This window comes from Neoarius graeffei, chromosome 23 (assembly GCF_027579695.1).
Source record: "Neoarius graeffei isolate fNeoGra1 chromosome 23, fNeoGra1.pri, whole genome shotgun sequence".
NCBI classification, from domain to species: Eukaryota; Metazoa; Chordata; class Actinopteri; order Siluriformes; family Ariidae; genus Neoarius; species Neoarius graeffei.
This window is the reverse complement of record NC_083591.1, coordinates 51,869,909-51,891,890: the sequence shown is the minus strand read 5'-3', so window position 1 is coordinate 51,891,890 and position 21,982 is coordinate 51,869,909. Positions and strand designations below refer to the sequence as shown.

General features: G+C 43.0%; 1 protein-coding gene across 1 annotated transcript in view; it reads left to right on the top strand.

Annotated features, from left to right (window-relative positions):
- Positions 1-21,982, top strand: part of fyco1b (FYVE and coiled-coil domain autophagy adaptor 1b) — a 60,453-nt gene that overhangs the window by 24,036 nt on the left and 14,435 nt on the right. Inside the window, exons 6-14 of the mRNA XM_060906387.1 lie at positions 2,126-2,269; positions 5,646-5,739; positions 6,027-7,997; positions 8,084-8,176; positions 11,617-11,735; positions 11,821-11,988; positions 12,164-12,307; positions 13,961-14,169; positions 17,341-17,482. Coding sequence (XP_060762370.1) covers positions 2,126-2,269; positions 5,646-5,739; positions 6,027-7,997; positions 8,084-8,176; positions 11,617-11,735; positions 11,821-11,988; positions 12,164-12,307; positions 13,961-14,169; positions 17,341-17,482 — 3,084 coding nt within the window. The remainder of the gene's footprint in view (positions 1-2,125; positions 2,270-5,645; positions 5,740-6,026; positions 7,998-8,083; positions 8,177-11,616; positions 11,736-11,820; positions 11,989-12,163; positions 12,308-13,960; positions 14,170-17,340; positions 17,483-21,982) is intronic.

Here is a 21,982-nt window from a genome sequence, read left to right as displayed (position 1 = left end):
CTCATCAGGGGAAATCATGTCCACATTGGCATGTTCAAAAAAACAACCTCGCGTCAACAGTGATACCACACGCAAGGAAAAAAAAAAAACAGTCAGGCTACTCAACAACCAACCTGGCAGCAGCGAGCAAGCCCCAAACCATCCTAAATTATTATTATTATTATTAAATTGTAGAAGTCTGGGAGGCTTGCTCCTCATACAGTTATCAACTTGGGGCCAATTTAGCATGTTTTAAATCTGAATTTCTTGCGTTTGCTTACCTCAAAGTGTCCGCAGATCATGCACAGACTTATCCATTATATCCACAGTTTTTTGCCAAGTCTCACACAGGTTTCTTTCAAGTCTACTGTTGGGCCATCTCATCTCATCTCATCTCATTTCATTATCTCTAGCCGCTTTATCCTTCTACAGGGTCGCAGGCAAGCTGGAGTCTATCCCAGCTGACTACGGGCGAAAGGTGGGGTACACCCTGGACAAGTCGCCAGGTCATCACAGGGCTGACACATAGACACAGACAACCATTCACACTCACATTCACACCTACGCTCAATTTAGAGTCACCAGTTAACCTAACCTGCATGTCTTTGGACTGTGGGGGAAACCGGAGCACCCGGAGGAAACCCACGCGGACACGGGGAGAACATGCAAACTCCACACAGAAAGGCCCTTGCCAGCCCCGGGGCTCGAACCCAGGACCTTCTTGCTGTGAGGCGACAGCGCTAACCACTACACCACCGTGCCGACTGTTGGGCCAATAAATCATAAATTAAACAGCTCAGATTTGTTTGTTTAAGTCGTTTGCCACTCCACTTTATTCTCGTGGGTTCACTTATTTCCTCCTAATCACGAGTTTGTTGGTCTTCCAAAATGGCGCAGGGTCTGTTTACTTCCGGTTTCGGGTGACGTCAGTGAAAGGGGTCTATACAGCACGCTGTGATGCACTGTGTGTTCTGACACCTTCCTGTCATAGCCAGCATGAACTTTTTCAGCAATGCGGGCTACGGTAGCTTAAAGAAGCCATTATTTGTCACATGCACACTCAAGCACAGTGAAATTCATCCGCTGCATTTAACCCATCTGAAGCAGTGAACACACGCGCACACACACCCAGAGCAGTGGGCAGCCGTACTACAGTGCCCAGGGAGCAGTTAGGGGTTAGATATCTTGCTCAAGGGCACTTCAGCCCAAGGCCGCCCCATGTTAACCTAACTACATGTCTTTGAACTGTGGAGGAAACCCACGCAGACACAGGGAAAACATGCAAACTCCACACAGAAAGCCCCCGTCGGCCACTGGGCTCAAACCCAGAACCTTCTTGCTAAGCACTTACACCACCATGCCGCCAAAAGTTCGCACTGCATTGGCCGGGAATCGTGCGCAGGCCTCCTACGTGGCAGGCGAGGAGTGTACCACAGACTCACCAATGCCCAGCACTTCTGTGGGACTGGGCCATATGGGCTAGCCTTCACTACCCATGCACATCAGTGAGCCTCAGGCACCCATGACCCTGTCACCGGTTCACCAGTTGTCCTTCCTTGGACCACTTTTGGTAGATATTAACCATTACATACCAGGAACACCCTACAAGACTCACTGTTTTGGAGATGCTCAGACCCAGTCGTCTAGCCAGCACAATTTGGCCCGTGTCAGAGGCTTTATCTTTGCCCATTTTTCCCGCTTCCAGCACATCAAGTTCGAGAACTGACTTTTCACTAGCACCAATTGTAACGAGATAATCAATGTTATTCACTTCACCTGTAAGTGGTTTAAATGTTATGGCTGATTCGTGTGTGCAAATATAGTATATATAGAGGGACATTTTATACATTTTTAATCACACAACCAGTTATGACTTTTTCCTTTTTTGTAAGCTTCTTTTTTTTTTTGCGCTAAACACTCTACAGAAAGTTCAGCACATCCCTTGTTTTCTGATTTATTTCAACTGCCTCAGTTTTACTTCTGCCTGACATTTGAGAATAATTTTCTCTTCCTCTCTTGGAATAAGTGTGACTTGTTGACGAGTAGAATGTCACTTTTTTTTTTTAAACTATCATTTGGAAGTTGTTTATTTTTGTGCCAGGTTTCATCCCATCCAGTGACTCTGTCCTTTGATTTTTCAATGCAGTGACTGGTACTACGCCCGCAGTCCTTTTCTGAAGCCCCACCTCAACGTTGACATCGTTAATCACCTGTATGAGCTGAACCAAATCCAGTTTGATGTGGCATCCAGAGGATACGATCTAGACTCCGAGTGGCCCACCTTTGCCAGGTTGTTCAGGAAGTCTTCTGGTCTATGCTTATGCAAAAAGATCTTGCACATACTGCAGAACAGGGTTTTCAACTGGCAGGTCAAGGTCTAGAAAATGCCAACCCTTCCACCCATGCCCCTTTTCCACCAAAGCAGTTCCAGGGCTGGTTCGGGGCCAGTGCTTAGTTTGGAACCGGGTTTTCTGTTTCCACTGACAAAGAACTGGCTCTGGGGCCAGAAAAACCGATTCCAGGCTAGCACCAACTCTCTGCTGGGCCAGAGGAAAGAACCGCTTACGTCAGCGGGGGGGGGGGCGGAGTTGTTAAGCCCAACAACAATAACAAGACCGCGAAAGATCGCCATTTTTAAGTGACGAGAAGCAGCAGCTGTACAAACGCGAAGTCATCCATTATTATTGTTGTTGTTGCCGCTGCTGCTTCTTCCGTGTTGTTTTTGCTTTGATATTCGCGCCAAGGTTTATGTAAACGTAGCGCCGTAACTGACGTATACAGCGACGTAATGACGTGGCTCCGCTTAGCACCGCGAGCTATGGAAAAGCAAACTGGTTCTCAGCTGGCTCGCAAGTTGAACGAGTTGTGAACCAGCACCAGCACTGGCTCCGAACCAGCCCTGGAACTGATTTGGTGGAAAAGGGGTACCAGAGAGCGCAAACAGCTTTGCTTCCAACTCTATCCAAATACTGTAACAGAGCCAATAAACCTATGACAAAACCCGGCCGTAGTTTAGAGACCCCATTTTCCAAAACATAAACCAGTATGACTTCTGTAGTAGCTCCTCTGTTGTATCGTGTCCAACCTCATGCGTTTAGGTGTCACATGCGTCTGTACAGAGTCTGTGGTGCAAGTCAAAAGCAGTATTGTGAAGTGAAACGACATAAGACAGAACCCCTTGCAATTATTTTATTTATAGACATTAATTAACCCATAAACGTAATTGCTGTCGCCATTCAGTCATGTTAGTTGCTTATTTGGGACCTTGCATGTGACCCTTTAAAATTTTTAGCTCCACCCTTGCTGTTGAATGCCGCCATCATTCACTTATTTATTTTCAGCCCCGACAATTCTGTATCTGAGTTTTATATAAAGACGTGGTTTGGCTTGACTCTTGCACTGCGTTTAAAGCTACTCAAACCTGTTACATCAGTTTTCACTGTGCACAGCATGTCTTTCCTGTTTATTTCACCTCAGCGAAACACAGTGCTTTCCTGGCTCTCACAACATCCTCTTGTGGTAATCAACCAACATGCAACTGCTGATGAGTTTCTTTTGCTCTCACCAAGCGTGCAAATAAATAGGGCGATTTTTACAACATCGCATAAAAGTTATGTCTGTTTATGAATTCTTGCATGCACAATATCATCGGGGCTGCTCTAGCATCATACACACAAGTAATCAGGTTTAAAGAATACCAATCATTCATAGGCATCATGTGCGTGCGTGTCACGGCTCATTACACACGTACACACATTACACACGTGCCCACAATTAACCATGTTTGGGACGTAGGCATTTCGTCAAAGGTTACGTAAAAAGGACATTTTTGAGACCGCTTCTAGTACACAAACTTTTTTTTCTTTTCAGAAAGGTTTTGATTTTGTTATTTTTAATGTAAATAAATAGATTAACATGGAACATTATTATTTAGCTCATCCGGCCGACAGGCGATGAGTTTATGCCATCATGTGTTATCCGTCCATCATCGTCCATGTTTCACGAAAATCGTGTCTTCTCTTTCAGTTCTTCAATGATTTTTATTCTTTTTGGCAGGAAGGTGGGTTTGCCTGGGCTGCATATAGCTTCTACCCAAATTTGCATAATTGCAATTAATAATGAAGATATGGAGTAATTAACCAATCCCTAACGAGGAGTTTCCACACACATCGCTTCTTCTTCCTCAGTTCTTCACTGATTTTGATTTTTTTTTTCTAGCATGAAGGTAGAGGTACCTAGGGTGCATAGAACTTCTACCCAGATTTGCTTCATTACGATTATTAATGAAGTTATGGACTAATTAAGGGGCGGCACAGTGGTGTAGTGGTTAGCACTGTCGCCTCATAGCAAGAAGGTCCTGGGTTCGAGCCCAGTGGCTGACGAGAGCCTTTCTGTGTGGAGTTTGCATGTTCTCCCCATGTCTGCGTGGGTTCCCTCTGGGTGCTCCGGTTTCCCCTACAGTCCAAAGACATGCAGGTTAGGCTATTTGGTGGCTCTAAATTGACCGTAGATGAGGGTGTGCATGGTTGTCTGTGTCTATGTGTCAGCCCTGCGATGACCTGGTGACTTGTCCAGGGTGTACCCTGCCTCTCGCCCATAGTCAGCTGGGATAGGCTCCAGCTTGCCTGCGACCCAGATAATGGATGGATGGACAAATTAAGCCTTAATGAGTAGTTCAACAAAAATCGCTTCTTCTCGGTTAATTCCTCACCCTTTTGGATTCTTTCTGACAAATAGGTCGGTATTCCTAGGGTGGCTATAGCTTGTATATACACTACCGTTCAAAAGTTTGGGGTCACTTTGAAATGTCCTTATTTTTTTAAAGAAAAGCACTGTTCTTTTCAATGCAGATCACTTTAAACTAATCAGAAATCCACTCTATACATTGCTAATGTGGTAAATGACTATTCTAGCTGCAAATGTCTGGTTTTTGGTGCAATATCTCCATAGGTGTATAGAGGCCCATTTCCAGCAACTATCACTCCAGTGTTCTAATGGTACAATGTGTTTGCTCATTGTCTCAGAAGGCTAATGGATGATTAGAAAACCCTTGTACGATCATGTTAGCACAGCTGAAAACAGTTGAGCTCTTTAGAGAAGCTATAAAACTGATCTTCCTTTGAGCAGATTGAGTTCCTGGAGCATCACATTTGTGGGGTCGATTAAATGCTCAAAATGGCCAGAAAAATGTCTTGACTATATTTTCGATTCATTTTACAACTTATGGTGGTAAATAAAAGTGTGACTTTTCATGGAAAACACAAAATTGTCTGGGTGACCCCAAACTTTTGAACGGTACTGTAGCTTGCAACATTTATTGCGCAAGGTGGTCCACTTTAGATCGTTCCTTCTGGACTAAACGAGGCCGGAGTGAGCTACGCCTTCATTGACAGTCTCATTAACAAATAGCATCACAAGTCAGCAATGAATTGAAACCCATAGCCAAAGCTTGAGCAATTTAAACAAAAATTCTCATAATGTCCACATTTTACATCGAAAAGTTTGTATATACGTACTGTTAACACACATAACTATGCATGAGTACTATTGATAAAAGAACTCATATTTGATGAAAGGACTAAAATGAATTCTCAGTCAATATTCATACCCGAAGAATAGAGCATTATTTTAGTTAATTACCGTTGTATTGACTTTGGTATTTGTAGGAGAACCGTGGCGTCAGCAGTGTCGGGTGCCCATGTGTGGAGACCGCCCAGCCGCTGCTCCAGTGTCAACAGCCTTGTCAGCAGCTACTCACAGGTCTCCACCCATTCTGTGCTAATGCCAATTAGGAATGTGTGTATCATGTTTCTTGAAGGATCAAGGGATCCAGAGAACATACAGCTATACGTGGAAAAACATATTTGCCACTTAGTACACAGGTGGATAATAAAGAGTCCGACACCACTTTCCTTTTTTCCATGTCCTCTTAGCTTCCTAGCTGAGCATTCATGGTTTAAGACTGATGCTTTCAAACCAAGATGGACTTGTATTCGTAAAATGATGTATTTCCTGAATCCCTGTAGCCTTAATTTTTCTTTTTGCAGCAAATACAGGAATTTCTCCCAGGTCCAGAGTTGGGTACCAGTTTTCAAGCAGACCTTGGAGAACTAGGAGAACTCCCTTATAGTGCTGTAGATGACTTACGTGTTGAACTCGACCAGTCCGAGCTACAGAAACAACAACTTCAAGAGCAGGTTCATCAGCTTACTGATGAAGCTGCAGAATTAAAGCAGAAGGTTGCTGATCTCCAAGCGAAGCTACTTGTGGCCGAAAGTGCCAATCAAAAGCCATGTAAGGAGGAAGCAGGGAAGGCAACAAAGGAGTCACCCAATCAAGAGGCTGAAGTGGAGAAGCTGGAAGCTGGGGGTAAAACCAGGGATTGGGCAAAGCAGGCCCAAGAATTCAAGGCTCAGGGGGAAAAGTTGAAAGAGAGTGAAGAGGCTCTTGTCAAGCTCCGTACATCCAGTGAGAAGGAAAGAACCATTGCAATCCAGCAGGCTGATGAGCTCCAAGCAACTGTTAATCGCCTCAGTGAGGCACTGTCTTTGAAAGAACAGGAGGCAAAGAACTTGCATACCCAGCTGCAGGACATGAAAAGCTCACTGCAGGAAAGGGTCCAACAGCTAGAGGAGGTGAAGAAGAAAGCACAACTTGAGCGTGAGGAGCTTCAACAAAAGAGCAGCAGCCTAAAGGAAACACTAGATAGTCAGATTGTATCACTGCAGGAGCAGTTGAAAGCAAAGGAGATCAAGCTCTCGATAAGCACTCAGAAGATCCAGCAGTTAGAAAAACAGAGCGTGGAAAGCCAGGGCAAGAAGCTGGAGGAGTACAAGACCCAGTGTGTCAGCTTAATGGAGATCAATGCAAAGTTGGTCAGTACAGTAAAGAAGAGTGAGGAAAGTAACAAGGAGCTGGCTCAGACCAAAGCTGCTATGGAGAGAGAACTGACCTCTCTAAAAGCCTATGAGAAGCAGATCAAGGCCAAGCTGGCTTCAGCTGGGCTTACAGTAGGGGAAAGAGAGAAGTTGTTTGTGGAGGAGAGCCAGTGTCTTGAGGAAGACACCCAGAAATCTCAGATGAAAACTGAGGCCAGTATGAAGGAGAGACATGGAGAGTTAGATAATGGACCAAGCTCGAGGGAGAGCAAGACCATATTTAATCAAGAAGTAAAGAATCAAAATGAAGAGCTAACTGAGCAGACAGATCACAAGAAAGATCTCCACCTATTACAGCACTCTGAAACTGGAGAAGCAGCTTCTAGACTAGCTCTAGCCGAAGCCCAGTTAGAGTTAAACATCAAGGAGGTCTCCAGGCTCCAGGAGGAGGTTGTAGATCTTCGAGCCCAGCTAAAAGTGACCTCAGAAGAGAGGATGAAAATCCAAGCTCTGCAGGAAGTAACTGAGGCCTCCAGGGCAGACCTTTGTGCTCAAACTGAGCAACTCAAGTCCCACGTGGAGGATCTGAACCGCCAGCATGTAGAAGAGCTCCTGCACTGTCGGGAGAAGGAGGAAACATTGGAAAAGAAGTGGGATACTGAGGCCCAGGCTCGAGCCAACCTACAGACTGAGTTGGACTCCATGAGGGAGGAGCTTAATGTGCTGAAGAGACAAAACACTGCCCTGGCCCTGGAAAATGAAGAGTCTCGAGAGGCCCTTCACAGAGCCAACACTGAGATGGCAGAGCTGGGTGTCCAAGTGTGTACGCTGACTGGGCAGAATGAAGAGTCGAGGTTGCGCTGTCAGGAACTCTCAGCCAAACTGCAGGAGCTGCTGGTGGTGCAAAATGACACTCAGACCCTCAGCGACTCTATGGAGACCCTGAAAAAAGACAACACTAACCTCCGAGAGGAGTTGAAGCAAGCAGAGAGTCGGACGAAAGCCATGAAGGAACTCCAGCAGAGGCTTGAGGGTGCACAGGAGGAGGCCAGGAGCTTGCGGAAAAGCAACCAGAGAGAGCTCAGTGCTCTTCGGCATCAGCTGAGCGAGGCAACCACGAACTACCAAAACCAGATGAAGGTGGTTGTTGTGTACTTTCTATCATGGTCAGAATGCAAGTCTCTGGAAACAACGACACAGGTCTGATATTTTTTCCATGTCTGCAGGTTCTGAATGAGGAGCTGCTGAGCACAAGGTCTCAGATGGAAGCAGAGCAGGGAAAAGTGTCCACCCTGGAGACCCGACTGGCAGAGCTTGAGGTAGGTTTTCTCCAGAGATGTTGCCTGGAGCTGCCACATCTGTTGCTGATTAGCTTGTACTTTTGATATGTTTGATATCCATAAGCAGAGGCAGGATATCCACACAGGCAGGAAGCTCACAGAAACATAGAAAGCCGTTGTGCATGTGTTCACTGCTTTAGATGGGTTAAATGCAGAGGATGAATTTCACTGTGCTTGAAGTGTGCATGTGACGAATAAAGGTTTCTTCTTCTTCTTAAAATCAATTTCAAACGAATCTCATAGTAGGGTTGAACAGTTAAGTGCATTTTTCTTGTGATCAAGATTTCAGATTCCAAAATTAATAAAACATAAGTTACATTAATATTAATGAGCCCAGCTGATGTTACATACAGTGGTGCTTGAAAGTTTGTGAACCCTTTAGAATTTTCTATATTTCTGCATAAATATGACCTAAAACATCATCAGATTTTCACACAAGTCCTAAAAGTAGATAAAGAGAACCCAGTTAAACAAATGAGACAAAAATATTATACTCGGTCATTTATTTATTGAGGAAAATAATCCAATATTACATATCTGTGAGTGGCAAAAGTATGTGAACCTTTGCTTTCAGTATCTGGTGTGACCCCCTTGTGCAGCAATAACTGCAACTAAACGTTTGCGGTAACTGTTGATCAGTCCTGCACACCGGCTTGGAGGAATTTTAGCCCATTCCTCTGTACAGAACAGCTTCAACTCTGGGATGTTGGTGGGTTTCCTCACATGAACTGCTCTCTTCAGGTCCTTCCACAACATTTCGATTGGATTAAGGTCAAGACTTTGAGTTGGCCATTCCAAAACATTAACTTTATTCTTCTTTAACCATTCTTTGGTAGAACGACTTGTGTGCTTAGGGTCATTGTCTTGAGATTCAGTTCATGGACAGATGTCCTGACATTTTCCTTTAGAATTCACTGGTATAATTCAGAATTCATTGTTCCATCAATGATGGCAAGCCGTCCTGGCCCAGATGCAGCAAAACAGGCCCAAACCATGATACTACCACCACCATGTTTCACAGATGGGATAAGGTTCTTATGCTGGAATGCAGTGTTTTCCTTTCTCCAAACATAACGCTTCTCATTTAAACCAGAAAGTTCTATTTTGGTCTCATCCACAAAACATTTTTCCGATAGCCTTCTGGCTTGTCCACGTGATCTTTAGCAAACTGCAAATGAGCAGCAATGTTCTTTTTGGAGAGCGGTGGCTTTCTCCTTGCAACCCTGCCGTGCACACCATTGTTGTTCAGTGTTCTGATGGTGGACTCATGAACATTAACATTAGCCAATGTGAGAGAGGCCTTCAGTTACTTAGAAGTTACCCTGGGGTCCTTTGTGACCTCGCCGACCATTACACGCCTTGCTCTTGGAGTGATCTTTGTTGGTCGATCACTCCTGGGGAGGGGAACAATGGTCTTGAATTTCCTCCATTTGTACACAATCTGTCTGACTGTGGATGGGTGGAGTCCAAACTCTTTAGAGATGGTTCTGTAACCTTTTCCAGCCTGATGAGCATCAACAACGCTTTTTCTGAGGTCCTCAGAAATCTCCTTTGTTCGTGCCATGATACACTTCCACAAACATGTGTTGTGAAGATCAGACTTTGATAGATCCCTGTTCTTTAAATAAAACAGGGTGCCCACTCACACCTGATTGTCATCCCATTGATTGAAAACACCAGACTCTAATTTCACCTTCAAATTAACTGCTAATCCTAGAGGTTCACATACTTTTGCCACTCACAGATATGCAATACTGGATTGTTTTCCTCAGTAAATAAATGACCAAGTATAATATTTTGGTCTCATTTGTTTAACTGGGTTCTCTTTATCTACTTTTAGGACTTGTGTGAAAATCTGATGATGTTTTAGGTCATATTTATGCAGAAATATAGAAAATTCTAAAGGGTTCACAAACTTTCAAGCACCACTGTACAGGCGAGATAAAAGTTGTGGTCACACAGCAGGCAAATATTTGACTGTCACGCCTTCGTGCACTCAAGCGGCCACGCTCGCTCACAGTACCCAGCCGTTATGGGAAACACCTGAAGCTGATTTGAGAGCAATCAGCACGTGCATATAAGGACAGAGGCTTTGCGAAGCATTATCATTATCACTGTCACATTTGTTTCTAGCCATGTTTATTATGACTCTGCTTTTGATTTCATTTTTGTTTTTGTAAATATCACGCCTGCTAATAAGCGCTCTTCCTGCACTTAAATCCATCTACCACCACATACCTGACAGAATACTTGCAAAGTCTGTGTGAAAGCAGCGTCCTTATATGCATGTGCTGATTGCGCTCAAATCAGCATCAGGGGTTTTCCCATAACGACTGGGTCCCGATTGCGCGCACAACACACTCCGAAGGATCCCCAAATGTAAATGCAAGTTTTAAGTCTCGGGGAAGGTTAGGCTTTGATGTGTTGATGAGGCAACAGCGAGCATCAGGGACATGGATTTGAAACATCTCAAGAGGCTTGAAGAAGGTTCCCTGGGCTTCAGGAAATGTTCCCAAACCCATCTGCAAGTATTCACCACTTAGTTTGCCAGCAAAAACATCGCCACCAAATTTCAATGCATGTATTGCAATTTTTCGTGATGTTTTCGGCCACTCAATGAGGCGGAGATGCACTACAAAACAACTCGCGAAGCTTGGCGAACAATCGGTGTTATTGCATGATTAGTGGCGATGCTACCAGTTTTTCATCGCCAAGTATTCGCAAATTAAACCCATCGTGAGCTGTAGTGTGACCAGGGCCTTAGCAGTTTGAAAAGATGTGGTTGACTGGTTTCATGTATCTCAAAACAAGTGCTTTCACCGTCCTGAACTGGTAGCTGGCACAAGATAGGGGAGACCGAACTGGTGGGTGAGAACTGACCAAGACTAAATTAGGGGGAACATCAGGGAAAATCCAGAAAATCAAAGTAAGTTGGAATAAGGCAAGGCAAGTTTATTTATATAGCACATTTCATACACAGTGGCAGTTCAATGTGCTTTACAGAAGTAAAAGCAAAACAGTAAACAATAGAGAATAAAATTACATGAAATAAATGGGAAGAAATATAATACGAATTAAACAATAGTAGAAATAAAATAATAAAATGAAGTAGAAGTTCAAATAGGGAAAAAAAGCAGCAGAATAAAATAGAATAAAAGTTAAGTAAAATTTGAAACATGCAAAGACTGTAAAAGTAAAGATTATAAAACATGTAAAGAAGACAATATTAATTATTTAACAGAAAGCATCTGAAAACAGCTTTATATAAATAATAAATAAATAAATAAATAAAACAAAAAAACAAAACAGCAAAATAGACATGATTACGGTAATATTTCAACCATTTAATTTTTTAAAAGCACTGCATAAGCACATATAGTGTATGGAGGTATACATTTGTGTGTATTTTGTGTGTTAAGTCCAGTAACACCAATCACAGTGAGACGCTTGAGGAGAAGAACGCCTGCATTGTGAAATCTGACTTGTTGCTTCAGCAGAAAGAGGAACAGCTCAACCAAATGCGGTGCAGTTTGGCCAAGTGAATTTACGCATTTACACAGCTACTTGTGCTCTGTGGAATTTCGATGGCGTGGTCCATACTTGTGGTTTTGTGTTCATGTCAGGGCTCAGGAGGAAATTGCTCTCACTCAGAAAGCGTGTCAGGACCTGAGTGAGAACCTGCGCAGAACGGTCATGGAGAAGGAGACATGCGATCTCAAGTCGTCTGCAGAAATCGATGATCTGTACCGCACAAAGAGAAACCTGGAGGAAAGACTTATCGAGCTTATTCGGTACTCGTGTCTTCCTGCAGTGTCCCTTCCAAAATCTACATCTTTAATTTAAAAAATAAATAAACAAGATGTATATTTTCCCCAAATGTGTCTGACATCGAACAGGAATTTGAGTGTCAGTATGGCAGCCAGTGTACAGTCATGTTGATGTGTGGCTCTTTGGTGCCCCCTGCAGGGAGAAAGATGCTCTGTGGCAGAAATCGGATGCTCTGGAGTTTGAGCAGAAGCTGAGAGCTGAGGAGCAGTCGGACCGAGAGCTTCCGTATTGCTCCGAGTGTCACACACAGTTCAGCTGGTGGCTCCGGCGACACTACTGCAAGTACGAACACACCTTTAGCTGGCGTCAGGGCCGTCCGTGCTCTGCGGGGCAAAGCTCAGGATGCGTTCTAATGCAAATCATTTCTGTACCACTGTAGAGTACGCACATCTGTCTTTAACACAGAAAAGTACAACTTTCTTTCTTTCTTTCTTTGTCTGTCTGTATGTTTGTTCTTTCTTTCTTTCTTTCTTTCTTTCTTTCTTTCTTTCTTTCTTTCTTTCTTTCTTTCTTTTTATCTTTGTCTGTCAATCTTTCTTTTTCTTTCTTTCTTTCTTTCTTTCTTTCTTTCTTTCTTTCTTTCTTTCTTTCTTTCTTTCTGTCTCTTTGTCTGTCAGTCTGTCTGTTTTTTTTCTTTTTGTCCTCCTTCCTTCCTTCCTTCCTTCCTTCCTTCCTTCCTTCCTTCCTTTTTGTCTCCTTTCTGTCTATCTGTCTGGCTGTTTCTTTCTTCTCTCTATCTCTTTCAGCCTGTATTCTTTCTTTCTTTCTTTCTTTCTTTCTTTCTTTCTTTCTTTCTTTCTTTCTTTCTTTCTTTCTTTCTGCCTCTTTGTCTATCTGTCTGTCTGTCTTTCTTTTTTCTGTCTGTCTCCTTCCTTCCTTTTTGTCTCCTTTCTTTCTGTCTATCTGTCTGGCTGTTTCTTGCTTCTATCTATTTCTTTCTTTCTTTCTTTCTTTCTTTCTTTCTTTCTTTCTTTCTTTCTTTCTTTCTTTCTTTCTCTTTGTCTATCTGTCTGTCTGTCTTTCTTTTTCCTGTCTGTCTCCTTCCTTCCTTCCTTCCTTCCTTCCTTCCTTCCTTCCTTCCTTCCTTCCTTCCTTTTTGTCTCCTTTCTTTCTATCTGTCTGGCTGTTTCTTGCTTCTATCTATCTATCTATCTATCTATCTATCTATCTATCTATCTATCTATCTATCTATCTATCTATCTATCTATCTCTCTCTCTCTCTCTCTCTCTCTCTCTCTCTTTCTTTCTTTCTTTCTTTCTTTCTTTCTTTCTTTCTGCCTCTTTGTCTGTCTGTCTGTGTTTTTTCTTTTTGTCTTCTTTCTTTCTGTCTCTTTCCTTCCTTCCTTTTTGTCTCCTTTCTTTCTGTCTGTCTGGCTGTGTCTTTCTTCTATCTATCGCTTTTGGTCTGTATACATTCTTTCTTTCTTTGTATGTTTATCTGTGTGTGTGTGTGTGTGTGTGTGTGTGTGTGTGTGTGTGTGCGTGTGTGTTTCTTTTTGTCTCTTTTTTTCTTTCTTTGCTTGTTCGTTGATAAACGTGTCGGAGCTTCTGAGCCTTTTTCTGTGTTTAATGAAGCGGTGTTTAATTTGATATGGAAATCCCGTACAGTCTTTCCACCAAGGTTTGTGTGACTTTAACAAATCTTTCTTTACGAATCTCAGATTTCAAGGCTAGCTTTAGTTTTTTAAGTAAGCATTTTTAACCTTCAGCATCACCCGCATCTCCCCGTGCTCACATCCCACATGCTGTACGACTCTCGTGAGGATGTGATTAGGTTGAGGTGGACTCGGGCGAGCCTCTGTGTTCCACCTGCTCATGCTGTGAAAACGGAAATCAGTGCAGTCATTAAAAGATCAGCAGTAAACCCAGCGTGCAGCAAGTCATGTGAGTTACTCTTATGTCTAATGTGTGTGTGTGTGTGTGTGTGTGTGTCAGGCTGTGCGGTCGGCCTTTTTGTTACTACTGCTGCAATCACACAGTGAGCAGTCAGCAGGGCGGAGTCAGAGAGCGCTGCTGTAAGGACTGTTACACACGGCACAGCGCAGCAGAGCACCACCCTCAGGAGGATCTCGGAAGTCCGTCTCGGGTGTCGTACAGCCCGCTGTGCTCCACTCCCACCAGAGCCTCCATGCCTAGTGTCACAGGTCAGAGGTCAAACATGTTTAATCAAGCCATGTCACTTGCTTCTACAGTCAATATAGTGTGCAATACCTCTCCTACTAGACTTTTTTCTTTTCTTGTATATGTTAACACTTAATTTATCTAGAAGTTTTTTTTTCTATTTTCTATTCTCTGTTTATTCTGTAATGATGCTGCTGGAATTTTAATTTCCCTGAGGGAACCCTCCCAAAGGGATCAATAAAGTTATTTCTATCTATCTATCTATCTATCTATCTATCTATCTATCTATCTATCTATCTATCTATCTATCTATCTATCTATCTTACACATGCTGAGGAGCATTTTATGAGCAAGGTCACCAATCTGAGCACGTTTTTCACCAATTCCTGATTAAAATGTTCGACATTATAAAGTGTTCACTGTAATAAATATCCTAAATTGGGCTTTCTCAGTAATGTCTCAAACAGTAATCACGATTACGTTGCTCGTCATTATTATTATTATTATTACTAAATTATTTAAACTACAACCCCGATTCCAAAAAAGTTGGGACAAAGTACAAATTGTAAATAAAAACGGAATGCAATAATTTACAAATCTCAAAAACTGATATTGTATTCACAATAGAACATAGACAACATATCAAATGTCGAAAGTGAGACATTTTGAAATTTCATGCCAAATATTGGCTCATTTGAAATTTCATGACAGCAACACATCTCAAAAAAGTTGGGACAGGGGCAATAAGAGGCTGGAAAAGTTAAAGGTACGAAAAAGGAACAGCTGGAGGACCAAATTGCAAGTAATTAGGTCAATTGGCAATAGGTCATTAACATGACTGGGTATAAAAAGAGCATCTTGGAGTGGCAGCGGCTCTCAGAAGTAAAGATGGGAAGAGGATCACCAATCCCCCTAATTCTGCGCCGACAAATAGTGGAGCAATATCAGAAAGGAGTTCGACAGTGTAAAATTGCAAAGAGTTTGAACATATCATCATCTACAGTGCATAATATCATCAAAAGATTCAGAGAATCTGGAAGAATCTCTGTTTGTAAGGGTCAAGGCCGGAAAACCATACTGGGTGCCCGTGATCTTCGGGCCCTTAGACGGCACTGCATCACATACAGGCATGCTTCTGTATTGGAAATCACAAAATGGGCTCAGGAATATTTCCAGAGAACATTATCTGTGAACACAATTCACCGTGCCATCCGCCGTTGCCAGCTAAAACTCTATAGTTCAAAGAAGAAGCCGTATCTAAACATGATCCAGAAGCGCAGACGTCTTCTCTGGGCCAAGGCTCATTTAAAATGGACTGTGGCAAAGTGGAAAACTGTTCTGTGGTCAGATGAATCAAAATTTGAAGTTCTTTATGGAAATCAGGGACGCCGTGTCATTCGGACTAAAGAGGAGAAGGACGACCCAAGTTGTTATCAGCGCTCAGTTCAGAAGCCTGCATCTCTGATGGTATGGGGTTGCATTAGTGCGTGTGGCATGGGCAGCTTACACATCTGGAAAGACACCATCAATGCTGAAAGGTATATCCAGGTTCTAGAGCAACATATGCTCCCATCCACACGACGTCTCTTTCAGGGAAGACCTTGCGTTTTCCAACATGACAATGCCAAACCACATACTGCCTCAATTACAGCATCATGGCTGCGTAGAAGAAGGGTCCGGGTACTGAACTGGCCAGCCTGCAGTCCAGATCTTTCACCCATAGAAAACATTTGGCGCATCATAAAACGGAAGATACGACAAAAAAGACCTAAGACAGTTGAGCAACTAGAATCCTACATTAGACAAGAATGGGTTAACATTCCTATCCCTAAACTTGAGCAACTTGTCTCCTCAGTCCCCAGACGTTTACAGACTGTTGTAAAGAGAAAAGGGGATGTCTCACAGTGGGAAACATGGCCTTGTCCCAACTTTTTTGAGATGTGGTGTTGTCATGAAATTTAAAATCACCTAATTTTTCTCTTTAAATGGTACATTTTCTCAGTTTAAACATTTGTTATCTATGTTCTATTCTGAATAAAATATGGAATTTTGAAACTTCCACATCATTGCATTCCGTTTTTATTTACAATTTGTACTTTGTCCCAACTTTTTTGGAATCGGGGTTGTATTTAATTATTTTATCACATTTCAGTCATATCACATTTATTTATTTACTTAGAGATCAAAATGTGTGTAGTATAAGAGGAATAGAGCACTTCGTATAACTGCTGTTGATTAGTTTCCGATACGCGCACGCCCTATAAGTGGTAAGTATAATTACAATCAAGGTCTCAATAAACAGATAACTACATTATACACTCACCGGCCACTTTAATAGGAACTTGTTCTTGAGTCTAAGATCCCTGTTCTTGGCTGCAGGACTGGAACCCAATGTGTCGTTCTGTTCTGCTGTTGCATGCTGAGATGCTTTTCTGCTCAGCACGGTTGTAAAGAGTTGCTATGAGTTACTATATCCTTCCAATCCGGCCATTTTCTGATCTCTGACCTCTCTTATCAACAAGGCGTTTGTTTACTTTCCACCCACAGAACTGTCGCTCATGCACTCAGTGTTTTTTGTTTTTCGCACCATTCTGTCTGGAGACTGTGGTGTGTGAAGACCCCAGGAGATCAGGAGCAGTTTCTGAAATGCTCAAACCAGTCCATCTGGTGGGCACCAGCACCCGTGCCGCAGTGAAAGAAAGTCACACTTTGAGATCACAGTTTTTTGTTTTTTTTTTCCCCGTTCTGATGCTTGAATGAAGTGAACATGAATAATTTGTGATGCATCGTGCCGCTGTCAAGGGATCGGCCGATTAGAGAACCGCATAAAACCAAATAATTTGTGAGATACGTGATTTAATGTGTCACAGCGTATAAAAACGAAAGTGATACTTTCTCAAGGCAGTATCAGAGTTGTAATTAATTGAGGCAAAATTTGTAATCTGTGAACGTGGTGCAGGAACATGCTAAAAGCAAAGTGATTTCATCATCAGCAGTGCGCAACCGTGTTCTTCAGACAATATCGCATCTATTAGGGGGAAAATGTGTCAGGAATTACGCAGTAATCAGTGGAAAACCTGCTTATCCTCTTAGCCCTGGGATCTGGGACTAATCAGTTTAAAGTCTGTAATGAGCCGTAATGTGACATGTGTTTTCTCTCTCTCTCTCTCTCTCTCTCTCTCTCGGCTGCACAGTGGCACCGCAGACCCCCAGGCCAGACGACGCAGTGTTCGATATCATCACAGACGAGGAGGTGAACTGCATTTACGACAACAACACGCTGCCCTACACCACAGCTCAGTCTCCAGGAAGTGGACACCAAGGAACACACGAGATGTGAGTCACACACACACACACGATGTTCAACGTCCATCTAAATGTTTTCCCAAATTATCCCACATATCCTCAAATTATTTCCATTAGCTGCCTTTTTGTACAACAAATGACGCACTGTATAAAGTGTCCAGGTTACCATGGAAACCTGCTGCGGTCTTTTTCTACCTCCAAAACAACATCCAATTACACTATAAAAAAAATAAAAATAATATTGTGATGTACTCTGTGGTACGGTCTCAGTTGGCTGTTTTTCATTTCAGTCGTTTTTGCATCTTGCATTGTCTTTTAGTCTCGGTAATCGTATGGGGCCGAGTAAAATTAAGGATTAATTTCACGAGTGATTTCGAAGTTTTGAAAACCGACGAGGGCAATTTCAAAACTTAGAAATCATGAGAAACCATACGATTACTTGTTTATAATATACAGGGCCAGATTCATACTTCGGAAGCCATTCAAGTTCACAACATTTGTCATTCACGTTTTCTGAACCAATCAGGGCGCGAGACTATAGGGGTGTTCACACGGCACATATTTGCATCGATGCTGCACCGATGTATTTTGTTGCGATATATCTTACGCCGGTGTAAATTTTGTGGAGCGTTCACACGTCACAAACCTGCTTACTAGAGAGAAGCGTGTTAGCACCGGTGCAGCCCCACTTGCGTTCACACGGCAGTTTTTGCGACCGTGCTATACGATAGTACTACCGTATTTTCTGGACTATAAGCCGCTACTTTTTTCCTAGGTTTTGAACCATGCGGCTTATACAAAGGTGCGGCTATTCTGTGGATTTTTCTTCCACCGCTAGGGGCGCTCTAACCGGAAGTAGAATCAAAAATAAGATAGACGAAAAATCAATGCAAAGAAGAATTAGCAGATCTTTAGCAGATAGAACACGCACGACAAATTACTAACTGGTAATTATTTTCAAATCCAGCGAAGATGATTAAAGTGACTTGTGGTTTCAAACACAGGAGAAATGAAGGTAAATAAATACCGGTTATTTTCTCTTGGTTCTGTTCCGTTTTAATCAGCAAAGTTGCTGCCGTGTTAAAAGGCACTGTTCGGAAAGAATCTGTTCAGGTACATACATGTACATTTACAGTACAAAATCGTTCTGTACATGCAGTAAATATCTAATTTTTCAACATAGATATCTGCGGCTTATAGCCCGGTGCGGCTTATATATCTTTTTTTAAATTTTTTTAAAAAAATAGAGCGGATGCGGCTTATATACAGGTGCGCTCTATAGTCCAGAAAATACGGTAATAATGCGGAAATGAAATATGCGCATGCGTGAAAATGTACTTCCTTTTCCCGGTTGTCATGGCATCACCAAGCGCCGGGAAAACAACGTGGATGAAGACACCAGTGTTGCCAGATACTGCTGACGTTTTCCAGCCCAAAATATGTTCAAATCCGCCAAAATGCACTTAAAACCGCCCAATCTGGCAACACTGGAAGACACGCAGTTCTCTTGTTGTTGATATTCGCCATTTTGGAAGCGCAAAATACCAGGATGCAAATTATGCAATGCCCGTATGTAATCAACTCGCCTCACACGTAGCGAGTCTAACCCTGTAGCGTTCAGACGTCCCATTTTATATCGGTGCTGCCCCGCAAACTAGCATTTACTCCGGAGGAAATTTCTTAAACCACCTCCCGAGCAGGGTTAGATTTGCACCGGTTTAAGCAGCTTTCAGGGGCTACACCGCTATAACTTTGTACCGTGTGAACGCTCTACCGGGGCAGCCCCGGTGCTACACCGGAGTAAAAGTTGCCGTGTGAACACCCCTTATCTTGTACGTTTGAATCAGTTTCGAAAGCGTCTTTCATCATGACACGGCGACACGACACGAGGATTTTGAAAGCGGTTTACAAAATTTTATTGGAACTTCTTTACAAAAGCCATTTTGTTGACAAAATTTGCTAATTTCTGTAACCGTAACTAAGCAACGAACTAGCCAATAGCATTTCAGAAATACGGCCCCGTGTTAAGGAAAAAAGCCCTCCTTGGTTGACCAATCAGAATTGAGTCATTTGGCCCTATGTATTATAATTCCAGTAATTAAGATGTTTTTGTATTTTCTTTGCAAAAATTAAAGCTAGACGGCCTTTTAGATTTTTCAAGTGCAGGCCATAAAAAGAATTTTTCCCGACACCTAGTTGTTTTTGTTTAGTGGACCGAAAGCTACTGAATTCGAGTCACAGACTTCCGATTTAATTTTTTTTTTTTTTAAATAGAACAGTTAATGAATTTAGCTCCACATGGCCTGAAATTCTTCACTATTTTTTCCTGCTTCACCATGACTTGATTCAAGATACTACATCATACATGACGTGGTGGGCTTTCCCCGTTCGCTCAAGGCATTGTGGGATACAAATTTGGAACAGGAGAGGAAAATGGAGGACGCGAGTGCGCGAATGAAACGTGAAAGACCGACTACAGTAACGTAAAGCGAGAAAAGACGTTATGTTATATACGAAGGAAAGGAAACGCAGGACCAAACTAATAAATATCGGCGGTCAGCGAGCACCTCGGTGTGATCAGCTGTTCGTTTAGTGACAGAATGATGGAACTGTCAGTGCACGCTCAAAGGGAAACCTGCACAGACACACACGGACTTCCTCTGTCTGCTTGACTGCACGAAGTGAGCAAGCGATTTCATGCACATTATTTGCTTTAATCCCCTCAAATTAAATAACTTCCCAGCCACAGAATGGCCCTTTTTTTTTTTTTTTTGAGAGATTACAGAAATAAACATACATCACGATGACCACATTTCAGAGGGAACTAAATTTCACCAATTTTATGAACTCGAAAGGGCATCTAGCTTTAAACATATGCATTTTATTTAGATGACTGAAGAAATATAATCCAGGACAGATGAGTAATGAGTTGACTAATGCTGACTAACTAGAGCTGATTTAATGAATAATCTGGTTATTTACCTTGAAAAAGCTGGAAATTGCACTTTACAGAAAAGCTGTACAGACTTTAAAGCTCATAGGCAACGGTTTTAATTTTATGCACATTTGAAACTTTATATGTTAAAAAACCCTCTGTAGTGGTTAGCGCTGTCACCTCACAGCAAGAAGGTCCGGGTTCGAGCCCCGTGGCCGGCGAGGGCCTTTCTGTGCGGAGTTTGCATGTTCTCCCCGTGTCCGCGTGGGTTTCCTCCGGGTGCTCCGGTTTCCCCCCACAGTCCAAAGACATGCAGGTTAGGTTAAATGGTGACTCTAAATTGACCGTAGGTGTGAATGTGAATGGTTGTCTGTGTCTATGTGTCAGCCCTGTGATGACCTGGCGACTTGTCCAGGGTGTACCCCGCCTTTCGCCCGTAGTCAGCTGGGATAGGCTCCAGCTTGCCTGCGACCCTGTAGAACAGGATAAAGCGGCTAGAGATAATGAGATGAGATGAGAAGTTAGCGCGGATCACGGCGAATTTCTGCTCGGCGATTTTCGTGACCACTCAGCGCGTGACGTCATTTAAGCCAAACAGACCGCTTGAGTTGAGTCCACTTCCGTTTACTTGCATTGCCGTTCGGCTTGAGTGCAGACGTGCGTTCAGGAATTTCCAAAGAAAAACCCATGCCTTATTGTTGTGCAGTAAACTATAACAGGGCCGGTTCAGGAAGAAGTTTTTACCTTTTTCCGAGAGAGGAGAAGAGGCAGAGAGAGTGGGTGGGCTTTTTCCAAAAAAGGAGAAGAGGCGGAGCGAGTGGGTTGGCTTTTTCTGAAAAAGGAGAAGAGGTGGAGCGAGTGGCTTGTGTGCGTGAAGCCAGAGGGTTGTTTTTTTCCGGAAGAGGAGACGAGGCGGAGAGAGTGGATTGTGCGCGTGAAACAAAATCAAGCAGTCAAAGAAGAAACGGAGCAGCAACGCTCAAGCAAAAAGGAGAAGATTGGAGGTGAACATTTTTACTTTTGCTTGCAATTGACAAGTTAAGAATCCTGAGGGATCCTGTACAATCATTGTGGAAATGAGACAAAGGGATATTTCCTCGCTTGGAGTTGGCTATAAATAGTATAATGCCGCGGATGGCCGGCTAATATGGCCTACCGGCGCACTGTCCAGTCATCGTTCCCTATATCCACTAGGGAGGCGGTTTAATTATTCTTCGAAAGGGCTCTTATTTAGTATTACGAAGAAAGTAGGAATTTATCATAACTACCAGGATAAATCGTTTGGGCGCGAGTCTTGTTGAGGTCCAGGGTCACCGCGATCAGAGTCGGCCGAGTCGCTGTCTGATTCCGAGGCCGCACAGTCAAACCAGTGAGCCACGTTCACCGATTGCTTCGCAACGGCCATAGGTTCATACATATACGGTTTCACTTCTCGATATTCAATTTGGAGAGTTCCTACTTCAAAATCGCTCTCGCTTTCAGACATTTTACACAACCTCTCACGACCAGAGTCCGTACACGTGTGCTCGGTTCGCAAGTAAACACAGAACCGCTCCCAGTCTGTTTGGCTTAAATGACGTCACGACGACGGTCCC